This window comes from Schistocerca americana, chromosome 8 (assembly GCF_021461395.2).
Source record: "Schistocerca americana isolate TAMUIC-IGC-003095 chromosome 8, iqSchAmer2.1, whole genome shotgun sequence".
Lineage (NCBI taxonomy): Eukaryota > Metazoa > Arthropoda > Insecta > Orthoptera > Acrididae > Schistocerca > Schistocerca americana.
Genome location: NC_060126.1, coordinates 417,548,135 through 417,567,901, shown reverse-complemented (window position 1 = coordinate 417,567,901; position 19,767 = coordinate 417,548,135). Strand labels below are relative to the sequence as shown.

The window sequence follows — 19,767 nt, the reverse complement described above, 5'->3', positions numbered from 1 at the left end:
AAGAGAAGAGAAATTATGAGCTAACGAACAATGAAGGATTAAATCACAGCAAATAAGGGCCAGAATACAGACAGGTTGGCTCCCGCTGTTCCACTTTGTATGCAATTCTATTTAATGTGTTAAGATCTATATACAATTTTCACCAAGTTTTTCTTTCAAAATTCCGATGTTACAGTTCTTGCACTGAATACATGGCGTGGAAATTATCAAAATTCTAGAAACAAATTCCCTCGCAAAACTTTATTATTCAGTTGGTTATTCAGATTGTAATGAATTAAAAAGTTTCATTAGAAATGATGGTGACCAAAAGTTATCACAGTTACAAAATATTATGCAGCTAGTCATTGGCAAAATCTTATGCACTTACACATAGATTCAAAATGAGGCACTACTTTTAAATTAAAGAGCTATTTTTCCTCTTTTCAGTAACATATTTACATTAGCCCAAACTTAATGGTCAAAGGATGATGTTAATTAATGATATCACATGGTCTGGACTTTCAGTGCCAATTATACTATTGTAAATTTCTGGGATGTGTTGATAAACTTTTGATCACCTCATTTTTCTGAATCCAGTGACACCCATATAGATGAGCAAGAGTCTCTGATGAAAAACTACAAAATTTTAACACACAAGATGAATCCCACGTTCATAAACCCAAGATTACACAGCATGGGCATAAATTAGTACTGTATATTTTAATAGATGTTGCTCATGTCAAATAACGTACAAACAAAACACAATGACAGGCTTAATAGCCAATAAAAGGCGAACTTTCTAACCTGCAGAATTTATAAATTAACATAGTTCATTAATACCATGGAGTGAATCTTTATAAGGTCAACACTCATGCCACTTTAGTCAGTCTGCTGTTAGTGTTTGTTTAGTTCTGCTTTAATCTTCTTCAGTCTAGCATCACTATTAGCTTGGCATCTGTTACGCACAGTCCAACCGTGGGACCTGTTTGTGCTCCTTCTACATTTGGTTTAATTAAGGCTGAATGGACATATTTCATTGACATGCAGGTTTGGTTCAGGTTTGGTTCAGCTGCAAAACATTGGTAATTATAAAACCTGTTTCATGACATATGTACTTCATTAAGAGTGATGCAGCCTCACAGTGTTTCATATGTAAAGTGCTCAATTCTATTTCTGAAAGAAATAGTGACTATTAAGCTCCAAATATGTCCATACTAACTACCTGTGTGTAAACATTGTTAGACTGCGTGAGACGTGGGCTTTACTGGCAGGATCTCAGTGAATTATCATTTCGAACTTCCAAAGGAGACTTTTGATTTATTTTCAGTGTAGAGCCTGTAATATTTAATTTCAGATGCTGATTCAGTGAAAGAGTGTGGCTACCAAAGGTTTGTACCACAAAATGTAGGTCTAGTAATGTGACAAGGTCAGGTCAAGTAAATGACCAGTCTGGATGGAATCAATGCAGTAATTACCTTCAAACCAATAAAAATGGTAGGAACTTCATCACTGTACAATTTACAAACACCAAATATACTGTTCAGTGAGACAGATGAAACAGGGTCAAATTTATCCCACAGTTTCAAGACATCACATATAATAATTTATACATGACTCCACTGGTTGTACCCTGGCAAAAACAATTTTGGGAAGGTCTGTAATCATGTAATTACAGACAAGATACCCCATACACAAGAAGAAGATGTTCAAACAAAGCCAGCAGTTGCTCTAAGAAGGCTAAGGCACAAAGAAGCATTAGGAAGGTCTGGCACGACACAACTACATAGAAACCTGCCATCAAGGAAGGGGATTTTGGTACTGGTGACCAACCAACATTGATCTGATTTAACTGAAAATAAAATTGCAAAATTCTGTTATATGAGGGACACTATCAAGTAGAAAAGGTTGTGGTGGACACTACCGCTTAGTTGTCAATCCAGAAATTGATCAGAAAAGGGCAATCAGAACACTGGGAGCATCAAGCTGTTTATCAACTTAGACAGCCATCCCATTAGATTTATGTTTCATTTATTGCTTTCGAGCATTGTGATTGTTATACAGTTGCATTGCCCAGCAGATTTTCCTATCATGTTTAGAAGAGTGAATGTTATTCTGTGTATTTTGTGTTTGTGACCACATATGGTATCATGTTCATTTCTTGCTGTTGTTACTGTCAATAAAAAAAAGGTGGAATTGTTTAGCACTAATAGTTCTAACATTGGAATGGAAAGATGGATAAAGTGAAGCCTTTGTCTGTGACAGGCTTTTGAAGCACCTGAGAAGCGACCGAGTTCGCTGAGGAGTAGGGAAAGTGGAAGTATGGAAGCGTGTCGCGGCATGGGCTGGCTAAATAGCAAGAGTAGTAAGACTGGGGCCTGAACCCTTTGAGGCAGGTGTGCCTGGGAAGTTACTGCCTGGCACCTTGAAACTCTCCCCTCTCCTCCTCCTTATGCACACACGCAGTTACTTGCCAGAGGCAGACTGGACCTGGGGGTCTACTACACAAACACAAACACATACACACACGCACAAGTCATCTCTTGCTGGTGACGGTAGGGCACCAGCAGTCTCTGAGAAGGGCAAGATCGAGTACAATGCTGACAGATATGCCCCTAAATCGTTTCCCTTCCTCACTACAGCATGGGAGGAACATAGGGCCACAGAAAGAAGAGAGCCATATTTGCTTTGGTATTTAGTTTGTAACAGAATGGACGGGGACTCCTTTCTACCTATATAGCATCAATTTTTGGTGAACATCTTGAGAATAAGTTTGGGAAAGTGACAGCGCTGTCCAAGATGAGAAGCGGTGCAGTCTTGATTCATACAGCATCCCCAGCCTAATCCCGGACGTTACTCACTTGTGACGGGCTGGGCAATATTCCTGTTTCTGTCACTCCGCATAGAAGCCTCAACATGGTCCAGGGGATTATTTTCCATTGCATACTCCTCTTGCAGTCCGACAACTAGCGCTGCGCCAATCTAGAACGGCAGGGTATTCATTTCATGTGGTGCGGTTACAGGGAACCCAAAGACAACAGGGTTGCTACCAGTGCCTTCATCTTGGCCATTGAGGGCGATTCATTGCCTGAAAAGGTCAAGGTGATGGTTTACCATTGTGACATCAAACCATATGTGCCTCCCCCTATGCAGTGCTTTAACTGCTGGAAATTCAGGCACGTCTTCCCGCTGCCCTTCCAATGCCACGTGTCAAGATTGCAGACATCCACTGCATCCAGATACTCCCTGTGTGCCTCCTCCCACTTGTATCAACTGCAGAGAGCAGCACTCCTTCTGCTCGCCAGACTGCACAGTACTTCAAAAGGAGCGGAAAATCATTGAGTACAAGGCCCTGGACCGGTTGACTTACCAAGAGGCTAAACATAAATTTGAATGATTACGCCTCTTTCGGTTGACATCCACATACGCTGCAGCTACAATACCATCACCATCACAAGTACCAGTCGTACTACACTCTGTGCCACGAACTTTGGGCCCTCCTGGACTCCAGAATACATCTGCACCCTTGTTGGTAGGGGGAAAATCTCCTTCCGTTGCTTCCAAAGTACCTACTTTGGGAGGAAGACCCCCCCCCCCCCCCCTCAAACGCAGGGGCATCGGTCCCCCCCCCCCCCCCCCCAGCTGGAGAAGCAGCAGCCTCCTGCGCCTCCTCTCGTCCTCTCTCCCAAGATCTCCACTAATGCCACAGCGGACACTCGCCAGTGGCTAAAGGAGCCAAAAGATGCTGGACGAAGAGCTTCACGGTCCTCCTCTGTGCCTGAAGCTACTTCAGAGAAGTCTGCCCAGCAAGCCCCTAAAGAGAAGTGAGAGGGCAAGCAAACAAAGGCGTCTGCTAAGAAAAAGGACCTTCCGGTGGCCCCACCACTGCCACTCCCTATCAATGCTGCACCTGTGGATGAGGTGGAGATCTCAGCATCCCCTGAAGACCTGGATCTCACTAATGCCTCATACACAATAGGGATGGATACAAATACACAGTCGGTGGCAGTAGGTGACCCTGAGGCATAACCTGCCTCCTAGCATGCTTCATGCCTTCCCAGCCTCACGATAATATCATCCTCCAGTGGAATTGCTCTGGTTTTTTCTACCACCTGGCCGAGCTACGGCAACTGGTAAGCTTTACACCTGCTTTCTGCATTGCCCTCCAGAAAACCTGGTTCCTGGCAATGTGGACCCCTGCCCTTTGCGGCTATAGGGATATTACAAGAACCATAGCAACTATAATAGAGTGTCGGGTGGAGTTTGTGTCTGTGTCCTGAACTCAGTATGCAGTGAACCTGTGCCCCTTCAAATCCCTCTTGAAGCTGTGGCTGTTAGGATAAGGATGGCACAGGAAATAACTGTCTGCAATGTATATCTTCCTCCAGATGGTGCAGTACCCTTGAATGCATTGGCTGCACTGATTCATCAGCTCCCTAAACCTTTCCTACTTTTGGGAGATTTTAACGCCCATAACCCTTCATCCCCTGGCCGAGGTAGAGATGTCAAAACTTTCCTTTGTCAACTCGATCTCTGCCTCTTAAATACTAGGGCCCCCACCTTTCAAGGTGGCTCATGGCACTTACTCAGCCATTGATTTAACCCTCTGCAGCCCAGGACTTCTCCCATCTGTCCATGATGACTTGTGTGATAGTGACCACTTTCCCATGTTCCTGTCACTTCCCCAGCTCCATTCCCCTAGATGTCTACCAAGATGGGCTTTCAGCAAGGCAGACTGGGAAGCTTTTACCTCTGGTGTCACCATTTAATCTCCCCCACATGGTACCATTGATGTGGTAGTTGAGCAGGTCACTAGAACGATCATTTTTGCAGTGGAAAACACGATCCCTTCTTCATTAGGGTGGCCCCGGCGAAAGTCAGTACCTTGGTGTTCACCGGAAATCACTGAGGCCATTAACGAGCATTGGTGAGCTCTACAGGGACATAAGTGGCGCCCTTCCCTAGAGCACCTAATAGCTTTTAAACAGCTCCATGCCCACATTCGCCAGCTTATAAAAAGACAGAAACAGGCATGTTGGGAGAGGTACGTCTCGACCATTGGGTGCCATACATGACCTTCCCAAGTCTGGACGATCAGATGTGCTTGTGGGTACCAGACCCCGACAGGTGTTACTGGCATTTACATCAATGGTGTGTTATCTACCAACGCAAATGCAGTTGCTGAGCACTTTGCTGAGCACTATGCTCGAGCCTGTGCATCACAGAATAACCCGACAGCATTTCACACCCTCGAATGCCGGATGGAAAGGAAAGCCCTTTCATTCATTGAACGTCACAGTGAACCCTATAATGCTCCATTTACAGAGTGGGAACTCCTCAGCATCCTTGCACATTGCCGCGACACAGCTCCTGGGCTAGATCAGACCCACAGTCAGGTGATCAGACACCTGTCGTCCGATTACAAGTGACATCTCCGCGTCAACTTCAACTGGATTTGGTGTGATGGCGTCTTTCCATCACAATGGCTGGAGAGCACCATAATTCCAGTCTCAAACCCGGTAAAAAGCCGCTTGATGTGGATAGCTATCGGCTCATCAGCCTCACCAACGTTCTTTGTAAGCTGTTATGATGTATGGTAAGTCGGCGGTTGTGTTGGGTACTGGCGTCTCGTGGCCTACTGGCTCCATGCCAGGGCAGTTTCTGCCAGGGTTGCTCTACCATTGATAATCTAGTTTCCCTCGAGTCTACCATCCGAACAGCCTTTTCCAGATGCCAACATCTGGTTGCCATCTTTTTTGATTTACCAAAAGTTTACGACATGACCTGGCGACATCATATTCTTGCCACATTATGTGAGTGGGGTCTCTGGGGCCCGCTCCCAATTTTAATCCAAAATTTCCTATTGCCTCATACTTTCTGTGTCCAAGTTGGTGCCTCCCACAGTTCCCCCCATATCCAGGAGAATGGGGTCCTGCAGGGCTCTGTATTGAGTGTATCTCTATTTCTAGTGGCCATTAACAGTCTAGCAGCAGCTGTCAGGCCTTCGGTCTGACCTTCTCTGTATGCAAACGACTTCTGCATTTCGTACTGCTCGTCCATTACTGGTGTTGCCGGGTGGCACTGACAGGGAGCCTTCCACAAGGTGCAGTCATGGTCTTCAGCCCACGGCTTCCAATTTTCAGCCGTGAAGTCGTGTGTCGTGCACTTCTGTTGGCATCGTTCCATTCATCCGGAACCAGAACTTTACCTTAATGATGATCCACTCACTGTAGTGGAGACATATTGATTCTTAGGACTGGTTTTTGACACCCGATTGACGTGGCTTCCTCATCTGCGTAAGCTGAAGTGGAAGTGCCAGCAGCACCTCAGTGCCCTCTTCTGCTGGAGCATCACCAACTGGGGTGCAGATCACTCGATGCTGCAGCTCTACAGAGCACTTGTTCAAACCCATCTTGACTGTGGGAGTCTGGTTTATGGTTTGGTGGCACCCTCTGCATTGCGTGTACTCGACCCAGTGCACCACTGTGGCATTTGACTTGCAACAGGAGTTTTTAGGACGAGTCTGGTGACCAGTGTCCTGGTGGAGGCCAGAGCCCCTCCATTGCAGATTAGGCATGCACAACTGCTTGCCAGTTACGTTGCACACATTCATAGTTCTCCTGAGCATCTGAATTACCATCTCCTTTTCCCATCCCCAGCGGTTCATCTCCTGCATCAGATCCCAGGTCAGTGCTTAAGATTGCTATTCGCGTCCAATCTCTTCTGTCTGAAGTGGAGTCTGCCTTTACCACTTATATTCGAGGTCCATTCACGTACACCTTCATGGTGTACACATAGGCCAAAGCTTCGCCTGGACCTTTCACATGATCCTAAGGACTCAGTTAATCCCTCAGCTCCCTGCTGTCACTTCCTCTCGATTCTTGACATGTACCGGGACCATGAAGTGGTTTACACTGACACCTCGATGGCTGATGGTCACATTGGCTTCACGTATGTTCATGGAGGACATATTGAACAGCACTCCTTGCCCGACGGCTGCAGTATTTGCACTGCAGAGCTGGCGGCCATTTCTCGTGCTCTTGAGTGCATCCACTCATGCCGTGGTGAGTCGTTTCTTTTCTGTACTGACTCCTTGAGCAGCCTACAAGCTATCGACCAGTGCTACCCCTGCCATCCTTTGGTAGTGACCGTCCAGGAGTCCATCTAAGCCCTGGAATGGTCCAGTCGTTCCGTGGTGTTTATGGGGACCCCGGGCCACATTGGAATCACAGGAAATGAACTTGCCAACAGGCTGGCCAAACAGGCTACATGGAAACCGCTTCTGGAGATCAGCATCTCTGTAACTGACCTGCGATCATTATTACGCCACAAGGTTTTTCAGCTTTGGGAGACAGAATGGCGTCATCTCAGTACGCACAACAAACTGCGTGCCCTTAAGGAGACTATGAATGTGTGGAAGACCTCCATGCGGACATCTTGCAGAGACTCTGTAGTTCTCTGCCAGCTCCGCATTAGCCATACATGGCTACCTCCTCCGTCGCAAGGACCCACCTTGGTGTCACTGTGGCTCACATATGACTGTCGTCCACATCCTGCTGGACTGCCCACTTTTAGCTGCTCTGCGTTGGACTTTTAACCTTCCCAGCATCCTAGCTTCATGTTGGGCGACAATGCCTCAACAGCAGATTTAGTTTTACATTTTATTCGTGAGGGGATTTTTTATCCTACCATCTAAGGGTGGGCATTTAGCCTTCTCTCTGAGGTCGCCACCCTCCCTCCATTTTAAATCTGTCACACTTTCTTTGCATTTGTTTGTCTTGGTGGTCGTCTTTTCCATACATGTGTTCATCTCACATTTTCTTTTTTGGGTGGACATTTTAATGAGTTGCAGTGTAGCTGGCTCATCCTCTTTTATTATTGTGATCAGCCAGCCCAGACCATATGCTCTATGGTTTTATTACCTTTTTCTACTTTTCCTTGTGGTGCATGTTTTCCTCGTTTTTTTGTTTGTTTGATTCGTTTTCTTTTTAGGTGTGGTGTTGAGTGTTTTTGTACCTTGGGCCTTGCGTGCACCAGTAAAAAGAGACTGATGACCCTGTAGTTTGGTCCCTTTATACCCTAAACCAACCAACCATTCAACCTAAATTCTCCCAATAAACCGAAGTTGACCATTCGCCTTCCTTGCCACAGTTCTCATATGTTGTTCCACCTCATGTCACTTTGCAGTGTTATGTCCAGATATTTAAATGACTTGACTCTTTGAAGCAGGACATCAGTAATGTTGTATCCGAATGATACAGATTTGATCTTTCTACTCATCCGCATTAACTTAGATTTTTCCATATTTAGGGATGACTGCCATTCATCACACCAACTAGAAATTTTGTCTAAGTCATCTTGTGTCTCCTTATAGTCAATCAACTTTGACACCTTACTGTACACCATAACATCATCAGCAAACAATCACAGATTGCTGCCCACTCTGTCTGCCAAATCATTTATGTAGATAGAGAACAACAGCAGTCCTTTCACACTTCCCTGGTGCGCTACTGATGATAACCTTGTCTCTCATGAACACTCACCATCGAAGACAACGTACTGGGTTCCATTACTTAAGAAGTCTTTTACCACTCACACATCTGTGAACTTATTCCATATGCTCGTATCTTCGTTAACAGCCTGCAGTGCGGCACCATGTCAGATGCTTTCCGGAAATCTAGAAGTATGGAATCTGCCTGTTGCCCTTCATCCATAGTTTTCAGTACATCATGTGAAAAAAGACGAAGCTGAGTTTTGCATGAGCAAATGCTTTGTACAGCCATGCTGATTTGTGTGCACAAGCTTCTTGATCTCAAGAAAGTTTATTGTATTCCAGCTGATAATATGTTCAAGGATTCTGCAGCAAACAGAAGTCAGAGATATTGGTCTGTAATTTTGCAGGTCCACTTTTTTACATTTCTTATATACTGGAGTCGCCTGCACTAATCAAACTGGGATTCCATCTGTACCTGTTAATCCATTTGCATTCAAATCTGTCAGTTTTTCTCTACACCATGTATGCTTATTACTGTGTCATTCATACAGGAGTCTGTCTGATGGTCAAATGATGGTATGTTTGTAAAATTCTGCTGTGTGAACAATTTCTTGAATGTGAAATTTAGAACTTTGGCTTTCATTTTGCTATCTTCAACTGCCATACCAGTTTGGTCAACAAGGGACTGAATGGAAGCTCTAGACCCACTTAGCGATTCTACATAAGACCAGAATTTTCTTGGGTTTTCTGCCAGATCTTTAGCCAAGGTGTGACAGTGGTAGTTGTTGTATGCTTCACGCATAGGTCTTTTCGCAGACTCGTGAATCTCTGCTAACCTTTGTTTGTCATTATTTATGAGTTCACTTTTGAACTGATAGTGCAACAGCCTCTGCCTCCTCAGCATCAACTGAATTTCTTTATTAAACCAGGATGGGTCTTTTCCAACCATTATCCACTCTAGACCATGATTTACAGTCTGCTTGAACTTTACCCATAATTCCTCTACATCCATCTTACTGGAACTAAATGGTGGCAGTTGACTTCTAAGTGAGATATGTATAACTTCTTATCTGCTGTATCTAGCAGAAACACTCTCCTAGCCTTCCTGATTGATTTATTTACTTTCATAATCGTAGTTGCTATAATGACATCATGATCGCTAATCCCCATTTCTACACTGACACAGTCGATTAGGTCCGGCCTATTTGTAGCTACAAGGTCTAAGATATTTCCATTGCGTGTGGGCTGATGAGCTAGCTGCTCAAGACATTTTTCAGAAAACGTGTTCAAAAGTATTTCACATGACTGTGTATCTGTAGCCCCGCAATGAATCCATAGACATCCTACTCTATACTTAGCATTTTAAAGTTGCCTCCAGCAAGTATTGCACGATCTGGTTATTTACGCACTGTTGACTGTAGATGTTCTTTGAATGACTCTAGAACTGTCACAGTAGAATTGGGTGGCCAGTAAAAACATCCAGCAATTCACTTGGTTTCACTTACACCTGTTATAAGTGACCAGATGACTTCACTGCCACACTCAACTTTGACCTCAATATAGACAATATTTTTGTCAGCTGCAATGAACAATTGCCCCCCTATGGCCTCTAATCTTTCTTTCTGATATACATTCAACAACTTGCTAAATATCTTGGAGTTTTCCACTTAGGATTTCAGCCAGCTCTTGGTCCCAAGAACAATTTGAGCACAAGAACTTTCCTGCAGGGCAGTAAATTGAGGAACTTAACTACAGATACTCGCACAATTTACTGATAAAATTGTGACAGTTAAAGTCTTTTTCTTCTGCACACCATTTGAGTTCCCTTGATGCATATTGACTGGCGAGTGTTCATCAGGGCATCTCAAACTACTGCCTAGCCTAAAAAACCCTCATGTGCACTCCACAAGTACTCTGGTATCCGAGTAGCTGCTTCCTCTGTGTAGTGCACCTCTGACCTATCAAGGGGAGTCCTACAAATTCCTACACGATAATGCATGTATAGAAATGTGCAACCGAGACTGTCACAGAGTTGATGAAGCCTTTGGTTGAGACCCTCCACTCAGCTCCAGACCAAAGGCCCTGATCAACTCTGGTAACGATGCTACAAATTGTGAGTTCTGCTTGCACTGTGCACCCAAGGCCAGCAGTCTTCGTCAACTCCGCCAGCCATATGTATGAACTGAAGATTGCCTTAGAATCCATGCAACAGGAATCGTTGGCACCAAAATGAGCCACATGCAGATAACTGCACCTTGCACACTCAGTAGCCACAGGCAAGGCCGCCTCCACATCCCCTTAAACACCGAAACACACCTGAAATTTAATAAATATACTATGTGGCAAACACAGAAAAAGATGAACACTTAACTTTCTATCCTGTAGACATGTATCAGCTGAGAGCAGGAGAGAGGCTCCCCATATGACACTCTGGGCTTGCTTTGATCAAAATGTCCCTGGGGAGAGACCAAGAGGAAGACTTTGTGACGCCTGGGAGAAATAAAGTCTCACAGGCCTGAAAATGTGAGTTGCCAGCTGGCATCATATTATGAACGAAAGCATTGTAAGGGGAAGAAAAGTTAAAGGAGCTTATCTACAAATACATCAGGCTCATTGGAACAGGAAAATGGTGGTGATGATGAAGTGGTGATAATGATGATGATGATATTATAAAACCCCCTTTTTATGCTTTTCAACCAACTGACCCAGAACAGTCTAAAATGCAGGAAAGTGTAAAACACTTGTAACACAACAAGTAAGAATGAATTAAATTTTGCATATCGAAAAATATCTAAAATAATTAATTATTTTTGTTTCTTTCTAACAGCAGTTAGCTGTATTTGTCTCTCCACAGTATACAAAGCATCAGTCACAAAGGCAATAGCTGAGTGCTGACACATAAACTTTGTTCCAATCATGTCCAGTGGTGTAAATAAACCACAGAAGCAAAAGTCTCTCATGAAATGTGAAACTTATTATTGATAACCGTTATAAGATTACAGTAAATAAAACTTGTAGCACAAAATTGGTCAAAACACAAAAGGTGGCAATCTTTGTAAACATAGAACAGCAGGCACTAATTCTACAGCTTGTCGCTGACTAGGAGGTAATATGGTTCAGGGTATGTCCTGTTTGAGAAAGATGGTGGAAATTGTTGTCATGTTATGGAGTATCTTGAGGAGGAATGTTTACATCTGACATTAGGTTGTACCAACCTAAGAATGTGCGTCTAGTACAGAGCAGCGTATTTCATACATAAGTAACAACAATTTGTGAAAGCCCATTATAGAGATGGCCATCTTCAGAAGCAATGTCTTTTGTAAAAATTAAATTACAGCTGTGGTAATACAATGCAGTGAGCAGAAGGAAGGTTGCTAGTTTCCCACCCTTCCTAACACTGTGAACCTGTAATACAGGTGGCTGTGACCCACCATTGTGGGTCATCCGCCTTGATGCCGCCCAGTCCCATTAGGGCCTCTCCCTACGGGCACCATGCAACCACAGGAAAGGCCACCTGGCAGGATGGCTGTTGCCGGGAGTCCTGATGCCCCAGGAAGACAAGCATCTACTCCTTGGCATAGGCGGGGAGTTTACAGATCAGGCATCAGCAGTGCAATCCCTGTGTTGTCAGGGGGCTACCACCAAATGGGTGCATGACAGCCCAAACACAACGGACTGGCTACCGTGGTGGGTATTGGGCGCAGAGAAATCCATTACTGTCATGGGGGAGAAACAGGACAGGAGACAATGGAGGAAGATTACAAAAGTGTCCTCACCAAAATAGTTGAATTGCAGGTGGAGATGCAAAGCCATGACAAGAGGTTCAAGAGATCGAATCTAAGGGCACTATGGATAACTCATGCACCACATAAGGCATCCTTTCCCATATGGCCTGCACTTCTGTAGAATTTGGAAAGTGGCAGGTCACATCATAAAATGGGACTTGAACTTATAGGACTGAAAAGTATGAGACTCCTTTTAGTTCACCTCTTACGACAGGCAGGGATACCTCGGGTCTATTGTAACCCCAGACCCGCAGTGGGAGAGAATTTTGGAAAGTGTGGTCCATCAGCAAAGGAGACTACATATAGGCTGTAGGTGCAACCTATTCTTGAGTACTGCTAGAATGTTTGGGATCCGTACCAGGTCAGATTGAAAAAAGACATCGAAGAAATTCAGAGGCCAGCAGCTAGATTTGTTACCAGTAGGTTTGAACAACACTTAAATGTTACAGAGATGCTTCGGGAACTCAAATAGGAAACCCTGGAGGGAAGGTGACATTCTTTTTGAGAAACACTATTGAGGAAGTTTACAGAACTGGCATTTGAAGCTGACTGCCGAACGATTCTACTGCTGCCAACATACATTGCACGTAAGGACCATGAAGATAAGATACAAGAAATTAGGGCTCATACAGAGGCATAAAGACAGTTGTTTTTCCCACACTCTATTTGGATGTGGAACAGGAAAGGAAATAACAAGTAGCGCTGTATGGTGACTTTTGGAGTATCTATGTATATGTAGATGCAGGTATGCCAACAGTGCTGCAATTTCTTCAATTCAAGGGTCTTCAGCAGGCTATTTCTAATTCTAGCTGTTGTCCGATTTCCTCATTTCTGTGAATTTTATCCATAGTGGATGCTGTTAAGTTCTTACTTTATTACTTTATCCCCTTTTTTGTATTCAACAGAGAAGAAAAGAAAAACTTTATTTCTGTTGCCTGTTTATTGTTTTAATTCAGTCCTATTACTGCTGCTTTTTTAGTTCATGAATTAGTACAGGTAAAAGGTATGTTTTGCATATGCTGATCTTAGAAGCTTGTACAAATGTTTAATCCTAAAGCATCTGAAAAACTGCATCATAGAATTTGGAAGCTTTTCATACTCTCGTATCGAATCTCTTGGTATGTGACGTTATCTGACAAAACAGCACTAAGTACTGAAACTTGTCTACCATGTTTATTCCTTATCTCAAAGGTTTAGATGACTGCTATAGAGTTCCTACTCAGCACCAAACCAAGTCTTGTCCTGATTACTTTAAGACCCATTTTCATTAATTCTTCCCCCAGTACTTAAGTTTAATTTGTATCTCCACTTCTGTCTCATCCCACATTGTTATATAACAATATTTCACTGATTTCTGTATGATTCTGTGTGGCAGGATGAGAAATTTTCACTTTGCTTCTTATACAAATTAGTGTTAAAGTAAAAGGACAAAACAGAGGGGAGGGTTATTAACAGTTTCATTCACATTCAGTCTATTTTTTGCTCTGAAATATCTTTATTTGATACAGACCCCATGCTGCGGAATTGTAGCTGGGAACTGGCGCAAGAGAAGCAATAGTAGTCGGCAATGTTCCATTGTATCTTCACTGCGACTTGCAGTCTGTAACAGCAACTCATGCTGCACGTCTGGAAGTTATAAAGAAAATTTAGGACTGATAAAGATGATGTTTTAAATGGCCAGTATTTAACCTATGATGTATTAAATGATAAGACTCATACTGTTGCACTATAATCACAAAGAAATTTGACATAATTTTAAAATCCCTAGCATAGGTGAATTGTGATTTACTCATCTCATAACATACATAAACTAATCATTTGATGGGAGTACAGGAGACACATCAAAATACGGTTACTACAGTTTCTCTGATATAAAGTTAATAAGATGTAGCGGTGTTTAATTATTAATGTAACTTCTTTTGTGAGAAGCTAGATTTACATATTCACACAAAAAGATAACTGATAAACTACATCCTGCTCAAATATTCAGTTCATTGTTCATGAAATCTTCAGCTGTGTAATAGCATCACTGAAGCAGAGTACCATATAACTTACTTTTTGGTGAATCTAGGTTCAAGCTTAGAATGTTCTTGGCTTTTAGCTTGTTGTAAATTTTATTCCCATGTACTGGAGAGTCTGAGCATACAACTTTAAACGATGAGCAGGGAGCATAAAATTTTCTTTATTTCTTATATTGTAAGTGTGATCAAACAAGTTCTCCTTGCATAATTCTAAACTGCTACACAAAAAAATTAGAATGTCATAAATATATAGTGAGGCTATTGTTAATAATTTCACTTTTTTAAATAATGGGCGACATGATTTCTTGGATGCACAGCACATGTTTCTAATAATTCTTTCCTGTAACTTCAGTATGCGCATTAAGTTGCTCGAATACAATACCATATCTTATAACTAACTGGAAGCAGCTATGGTAGGTAATTATCCTTGTGTCCATGACACTGGTATTAGCGAATATTTGCACTGCAAATGCAAAACTACATAGTTTTGTTTACTAGATATTTCACATATTCGTTCCAATTTAAATTCTTGTCTTGGTTTAATCCTAAAAATTTCATGGAATCCACTTCTTCTAGATTTTGATTTTGTGGTTTATTTTGATTTCCTGGGATGTTTATTGTTTTGTTCTGATCTGGATCACATGAGTTTTTGGGATGTTCAGAATTAATCCACTGAGATGAAACCATGTTTCTAAATGATCTATTGTATTCATGATGTAGGTAGGGATAGTTTCTAGCTCATGCTCCTCAATTAATACAGATATGTCATCTGCAAATAAAACAGATGGGGCATTTATATTGATTGATAAGTAATTAATGTAGAATAGAAACAAAACAGGTCCAAGGGTAGAACCTTGCGAGACGCCTTGAGCTATTGCCTTCTGTTTGGAAGAATAATTTGCTACATTTCTAAAGATAACCACTCTCTGTTTCCTGTTGTATGTGTATGAAGTAAGCCAGTGTAGAACACTACCTCTAATTCAATACCTGTGATGTTTATGGATATTTATTTTATTTAGCGTATGGCATTTAGGTACATTTCAGTATTGGATCACATTATTCTACATTGCATATATTCACAGACAAATATCTAGTCCTTGTATATATTCAATGGATTTTTGGGATGCCATGAGGATTTCTTCAAAGTCCCCACTAAACGCTGTGGCACTGCATTCATCTCTGATGTGTTGGATGGTCTGCTTAGACATGCCGCAGTCACATGCTGGTGAAGACAGCAGTCCTTATTTGAAGAGTGGGTCAGCATATCTTCCATGCCCAGTACTTAGGCAGTTCAGAGTTAACCAGATCTTGCAGGGCTGTTCAAACCCAGGAACTGCTTCAGTAATACAGGCATTAGGTGGCAAGTTGTTGGGGCATTTTGGAGCCATTCTCTTCTCCAAGAGTTGATGTCAGCCCCAGTGAGGCTGTCAAGAGCAAGAGGAGGATGTCTTGAACGAAACCTCTTGATACTCAGATCAGGTATATCGATGTGTACCGGCAGTTCAGGGTTTGCTTCAATCTTGTTGTATTTCCTGACCAAGGTTCCTTCTCATCATATTTTTGGGGGAGGTATATGACTCAGGACAGGTAGCCATATGTTACGTGTAGACCTAACGGTTTCTGAAATAATGCACACGGTGTTGTTAAGTTCGACATTGATTTTGTTCACATGACTACTGTTTAGCCATACTGGTGCACAGTACTCCCCTGCAGAGTCTACCAGGCTCAGCGCAGACATCCTCGAAGTTGTTGCCGTTGATCCCCAGGTGGTTCCGCAGAGTTTATGGATGAGGTTGTTTCTTGTTCTCACCTTAGCAGCTGCTTTTGTAAGGCGTGATTTAAACGACAAGGTTCTGTCTAACGTGACCCCTAGGTGCCTCGGCTCCCTGTTGTTGTTGAGGCATGTGTTGTCAAGGTATACTTCCAGAGCTTTGTCAGCTTCTCTGTTATTGAGGTGGGAGCAAGTTACTTCTGTCTTTGTGGCATTAGGCCTAAGCCTCCATTTATGGAAGTATGCTGCCAGGGCAGACAGACCGGAAGTCAGGGTTTCTTCCATTGTACCAAAATCGGTGTGCCTTGTTGCAAAGGCCCAGTCATCAGCATAGCCAAATTTCCTACAAGCTGTTTCTGGCATTTTAGCAATGTATAGGCTGAAAAGCAGTAGGGCTAATACTGAGCCTTGAGGTAAGCCATTTGAAGTAATTTCTGGCTGCTGACTTTGTTTCCCATGACGACCTGGAATCCTTTGTTACCAATCATGTTACCAATAAGCTTTGTCACTTTTTGACACAGAATTATTTTCATCAGTTTATAGAGTAGGCCTTGTCTCCAGACGGTATCATAGGCTGCTGACAAGTCAATGAAGGCCACAGATGTTTTTAATTTCTTTTGGGATCCCACTTCAATGTGTGTTGTAAGGGCCAGGACGTGGTCTGCACAGCTTTGGTTGGGACGAAAGCTGGCTTGTTCTACTGGGATGGCTGTGAGTATTGCCTGACCGAGCCTGTTAAGTAGTACTCATTCCAGAAGTTTGTACACCATGCTAAGCAGCGCTTTGCTAACCTATTTTCACAAAGTTCTTCAAATCACTACTGCAGACAGGAAACATACCCCAAGAACTTAAATGTGCCAAGATAATTGCCCTCCTAAAGCCAGTAAACCAGGAAATCTTCCACAAAACTGCCGGCCCTTACCACTGCTTAGCATGGTGTACAAACATGTTTATGGATAAGAATTGCACAATTTACTGAATCAAGCCATTTGTAAGGTCACAAAAGATCCCTTAAACTTTGTATTTTTGTTGTCTAATGATGTGCTAATTCAGTCAACAAACTGGCTAATTGCATCTATAATGCTCAAAGTCAAATTAATTTTTCAAAATAATCTCATATTTTTCAATAAAATTTTGAATCTGCATGGCAGCTGCTTTTTCCAATACTTCTGACAGGTCTAGAAGAAGAGAGATGGGATGATAATTTCCCATATCCTCTCTTGATCATTTTCTGAACAGCAGTTTTAGTTCTGCATACTTCAGCACCTCTGGGAAACATCCATGTTCAAAAGATTTTGTTTTAGTATTATAGATAGTGGATGTCCTATTATTTTACACATAAATTTGAGAACTTCTGTCGGTATCAATCTGCAGAATCTTTGTTTCTCAGTATTAGTATAATATGTTCCAGCTCTACTGATGACACTGTTTTAAATTTTGTGAGGCATTCAGACATCTGATCTAGTATGAAGGGACATACTTGGTTGTCGTAATCTCCAACATTGACATCTGAATTGGATACATTAATGAAGAATTCATTGAAGCATTCCGGAACATGAGCTGGATTTACAATCCTACTTTCAAGCTTGATTTTACAGATTTCATGACTAGATACTTTAATACCTAATTCAGATATCACAACTGACTACATGCCTTAGATTTATTCTCATGTCTTAAAATTAAACTGTTATTTGCCATTTGCTTTTGCTGCCTTGACAACTTTCTTAAATGTACATTTATATCATCTCACATACTTAAATAAGTCAGTATTTTTATTATATCTTAGCTCATTATGTAGCTGTCTTTCCTCAACACTAGAGATTTTCATACCTTTTAGTGATATGTTTCAACTTATTTCTTCTTTATTAAAACAAGTTCTAGGTGGAAACATTTCCTTGAAAATATTCAAAAAACCACTTAAGAATGGTTCAAAGTTTCCACTGACTGAAATATTTTGCTATTCTGTCTCATTCAGCTTGTCATAAAATGAAATCATGTTTTCCTGATTAAAGTTTCTTTTTATGAAGACTTTTTTACACAGAACTTGCTTACTTTATCTGGGCGGCTCAATCAATAATGCTAGGTGATCAGAAATTCTTAAATCCAAACAAAATTTATGTGCATCTTCAAAAACATAATTTGTTAAAATATTGTCAATACATGTAGCTGACAGCATTTTCTCTCACTGTTTCCAAAAAATTCAAACTGAAACCTTTTTTTTTTTTTATTAAATCAATGAATTTTGATGCTTCACTGCTTTCACTCAACACATTGATGTTAAAATGAGCAGCAATTACTTTTTTTTTTTTTTTTTTTTTTTTTTTTTTTTTTCCTTTTTCGCTTTACTGACGTGTTCTATCAAACACAGATTTATGTAGGAAATGCTCAATTGTGACTTTTCCTGGGATTCTATAAATTGATATAACAACAACAATTAGGTTCCTTAATATGACATAGGAACCCTCAAGATTTCAATTTTGTTTAAGATTTTTACTATAACTTCACTAAGCCAGTGTCCATTTCAATAAATAAATTTAATACTTTTAAACTCAGACAAAAAATTTGAAGCTCATCTATTTTGGAACTTTTGTCATCTGAGTATTCAGCATTTAATCCATTTACATATATGTACTCTCAGTTCTAGTTATAATTTTAGTCAGTTCTAGTTATACTTTTAGGTTTACTATTGATTGGAAGTTATCTTGGCTCTTTGACATCTCCATCAGCACTCATTAGTTTCTCTTATTTCATGTGGTATGACAAGTATCAGTGAACATTTTACTGTGTTTTGCAATCCAGTGTATTAAGATGTAAAACATTTGTTACTTAAAATTTATTAAGATCTACAAATATTGTTCACAATCTGTTGCAATGCTCCTTGATACCAGAGTTTATTCTAGCTATATACTGATCTTCTGTATATTATGCTGCTCATTACAATCCTAGAAGCATTGCAGAGATGTCTTGCCATTTGAATTATGTTTCTTGCCCTGCTGATGATTTCTTCCTCACTGCTGATTTGAAGAAAATTTGTCCCCGTATGTAGGTATAAAACTTTGTAGTTCCAGCTGGATTCATCTCTTGAAGTTTCTTCTGAACATAAGATTTTATTCAGATGTTATCTCATTTGCTGAGACTTGATCCCTGGGTGTATAGCAATTTTTGCATTTGACATTTCAATGCTTTTCAGCATATTGTCACCAGCAACAAGAAACTTGACCTTCACTACTACATTGCTCATTATTCTTTTGATGTATGTCACTTTTGTCTGTTCAGTGATTTAAAGTCCAGTTCTTTTTTCAAAACTGCTCCATATTCTTTTCAGGAATGTGGCATCATGTCATTCTATCAATTTTTGCGTCTTTGTTAAGAGAAAATATATTAGACGATTCAGCCAAAATTTTATTAATACGATGCAGACAAAAAAAGAAAGATTGTTCCTACGTTTCTTCCCACAACCCAGCACAACATTCTGAAGAGTTCAGCTCAATGTGACTGAAAAATCAGTTACTCCCTGAGAATTTATACTGCCATGATAGCAATTATTTTCCCTGGAATATTTATTAAATTCGTAACAAGCCATCATGGAATAACTAAGTCAAGAATTGGAATAATCTACCAATTGTTTGTCTGCCTGTTGTAAAGCTGGTTTGAGACAAAGTAACTATGTCCACAGCATCATCAATTCTGTGACAGATATAATGAATCCTTTCACTGACT

At 41.3% G+C, this 19,767-nt stretch overlaps 1 protein-coding gene across 1 annotated transcript in view; it reads right to left on the bottom strand.

Annotated features, from left to right (window-relative positions):
- LOC124545396 (integrator complex subunit 10) overlaps positions 1 to 19,767 on the bottom strand; it is a 117,083-nt gene that overhangs the window by 84,492 nt on the left and 12,824 nt on the right. The window contains exon 4 of the mRNA XM_047124313.1: positions 13,766 to 13,881. Coding sequence (XP_046980269.1) covers positions 13,766 to 13,881 — 116 coding nt within the window. The remainder of the gene's footprint in view (positions 1 to 13,765; positions 13,882 to 19,767) is intronic.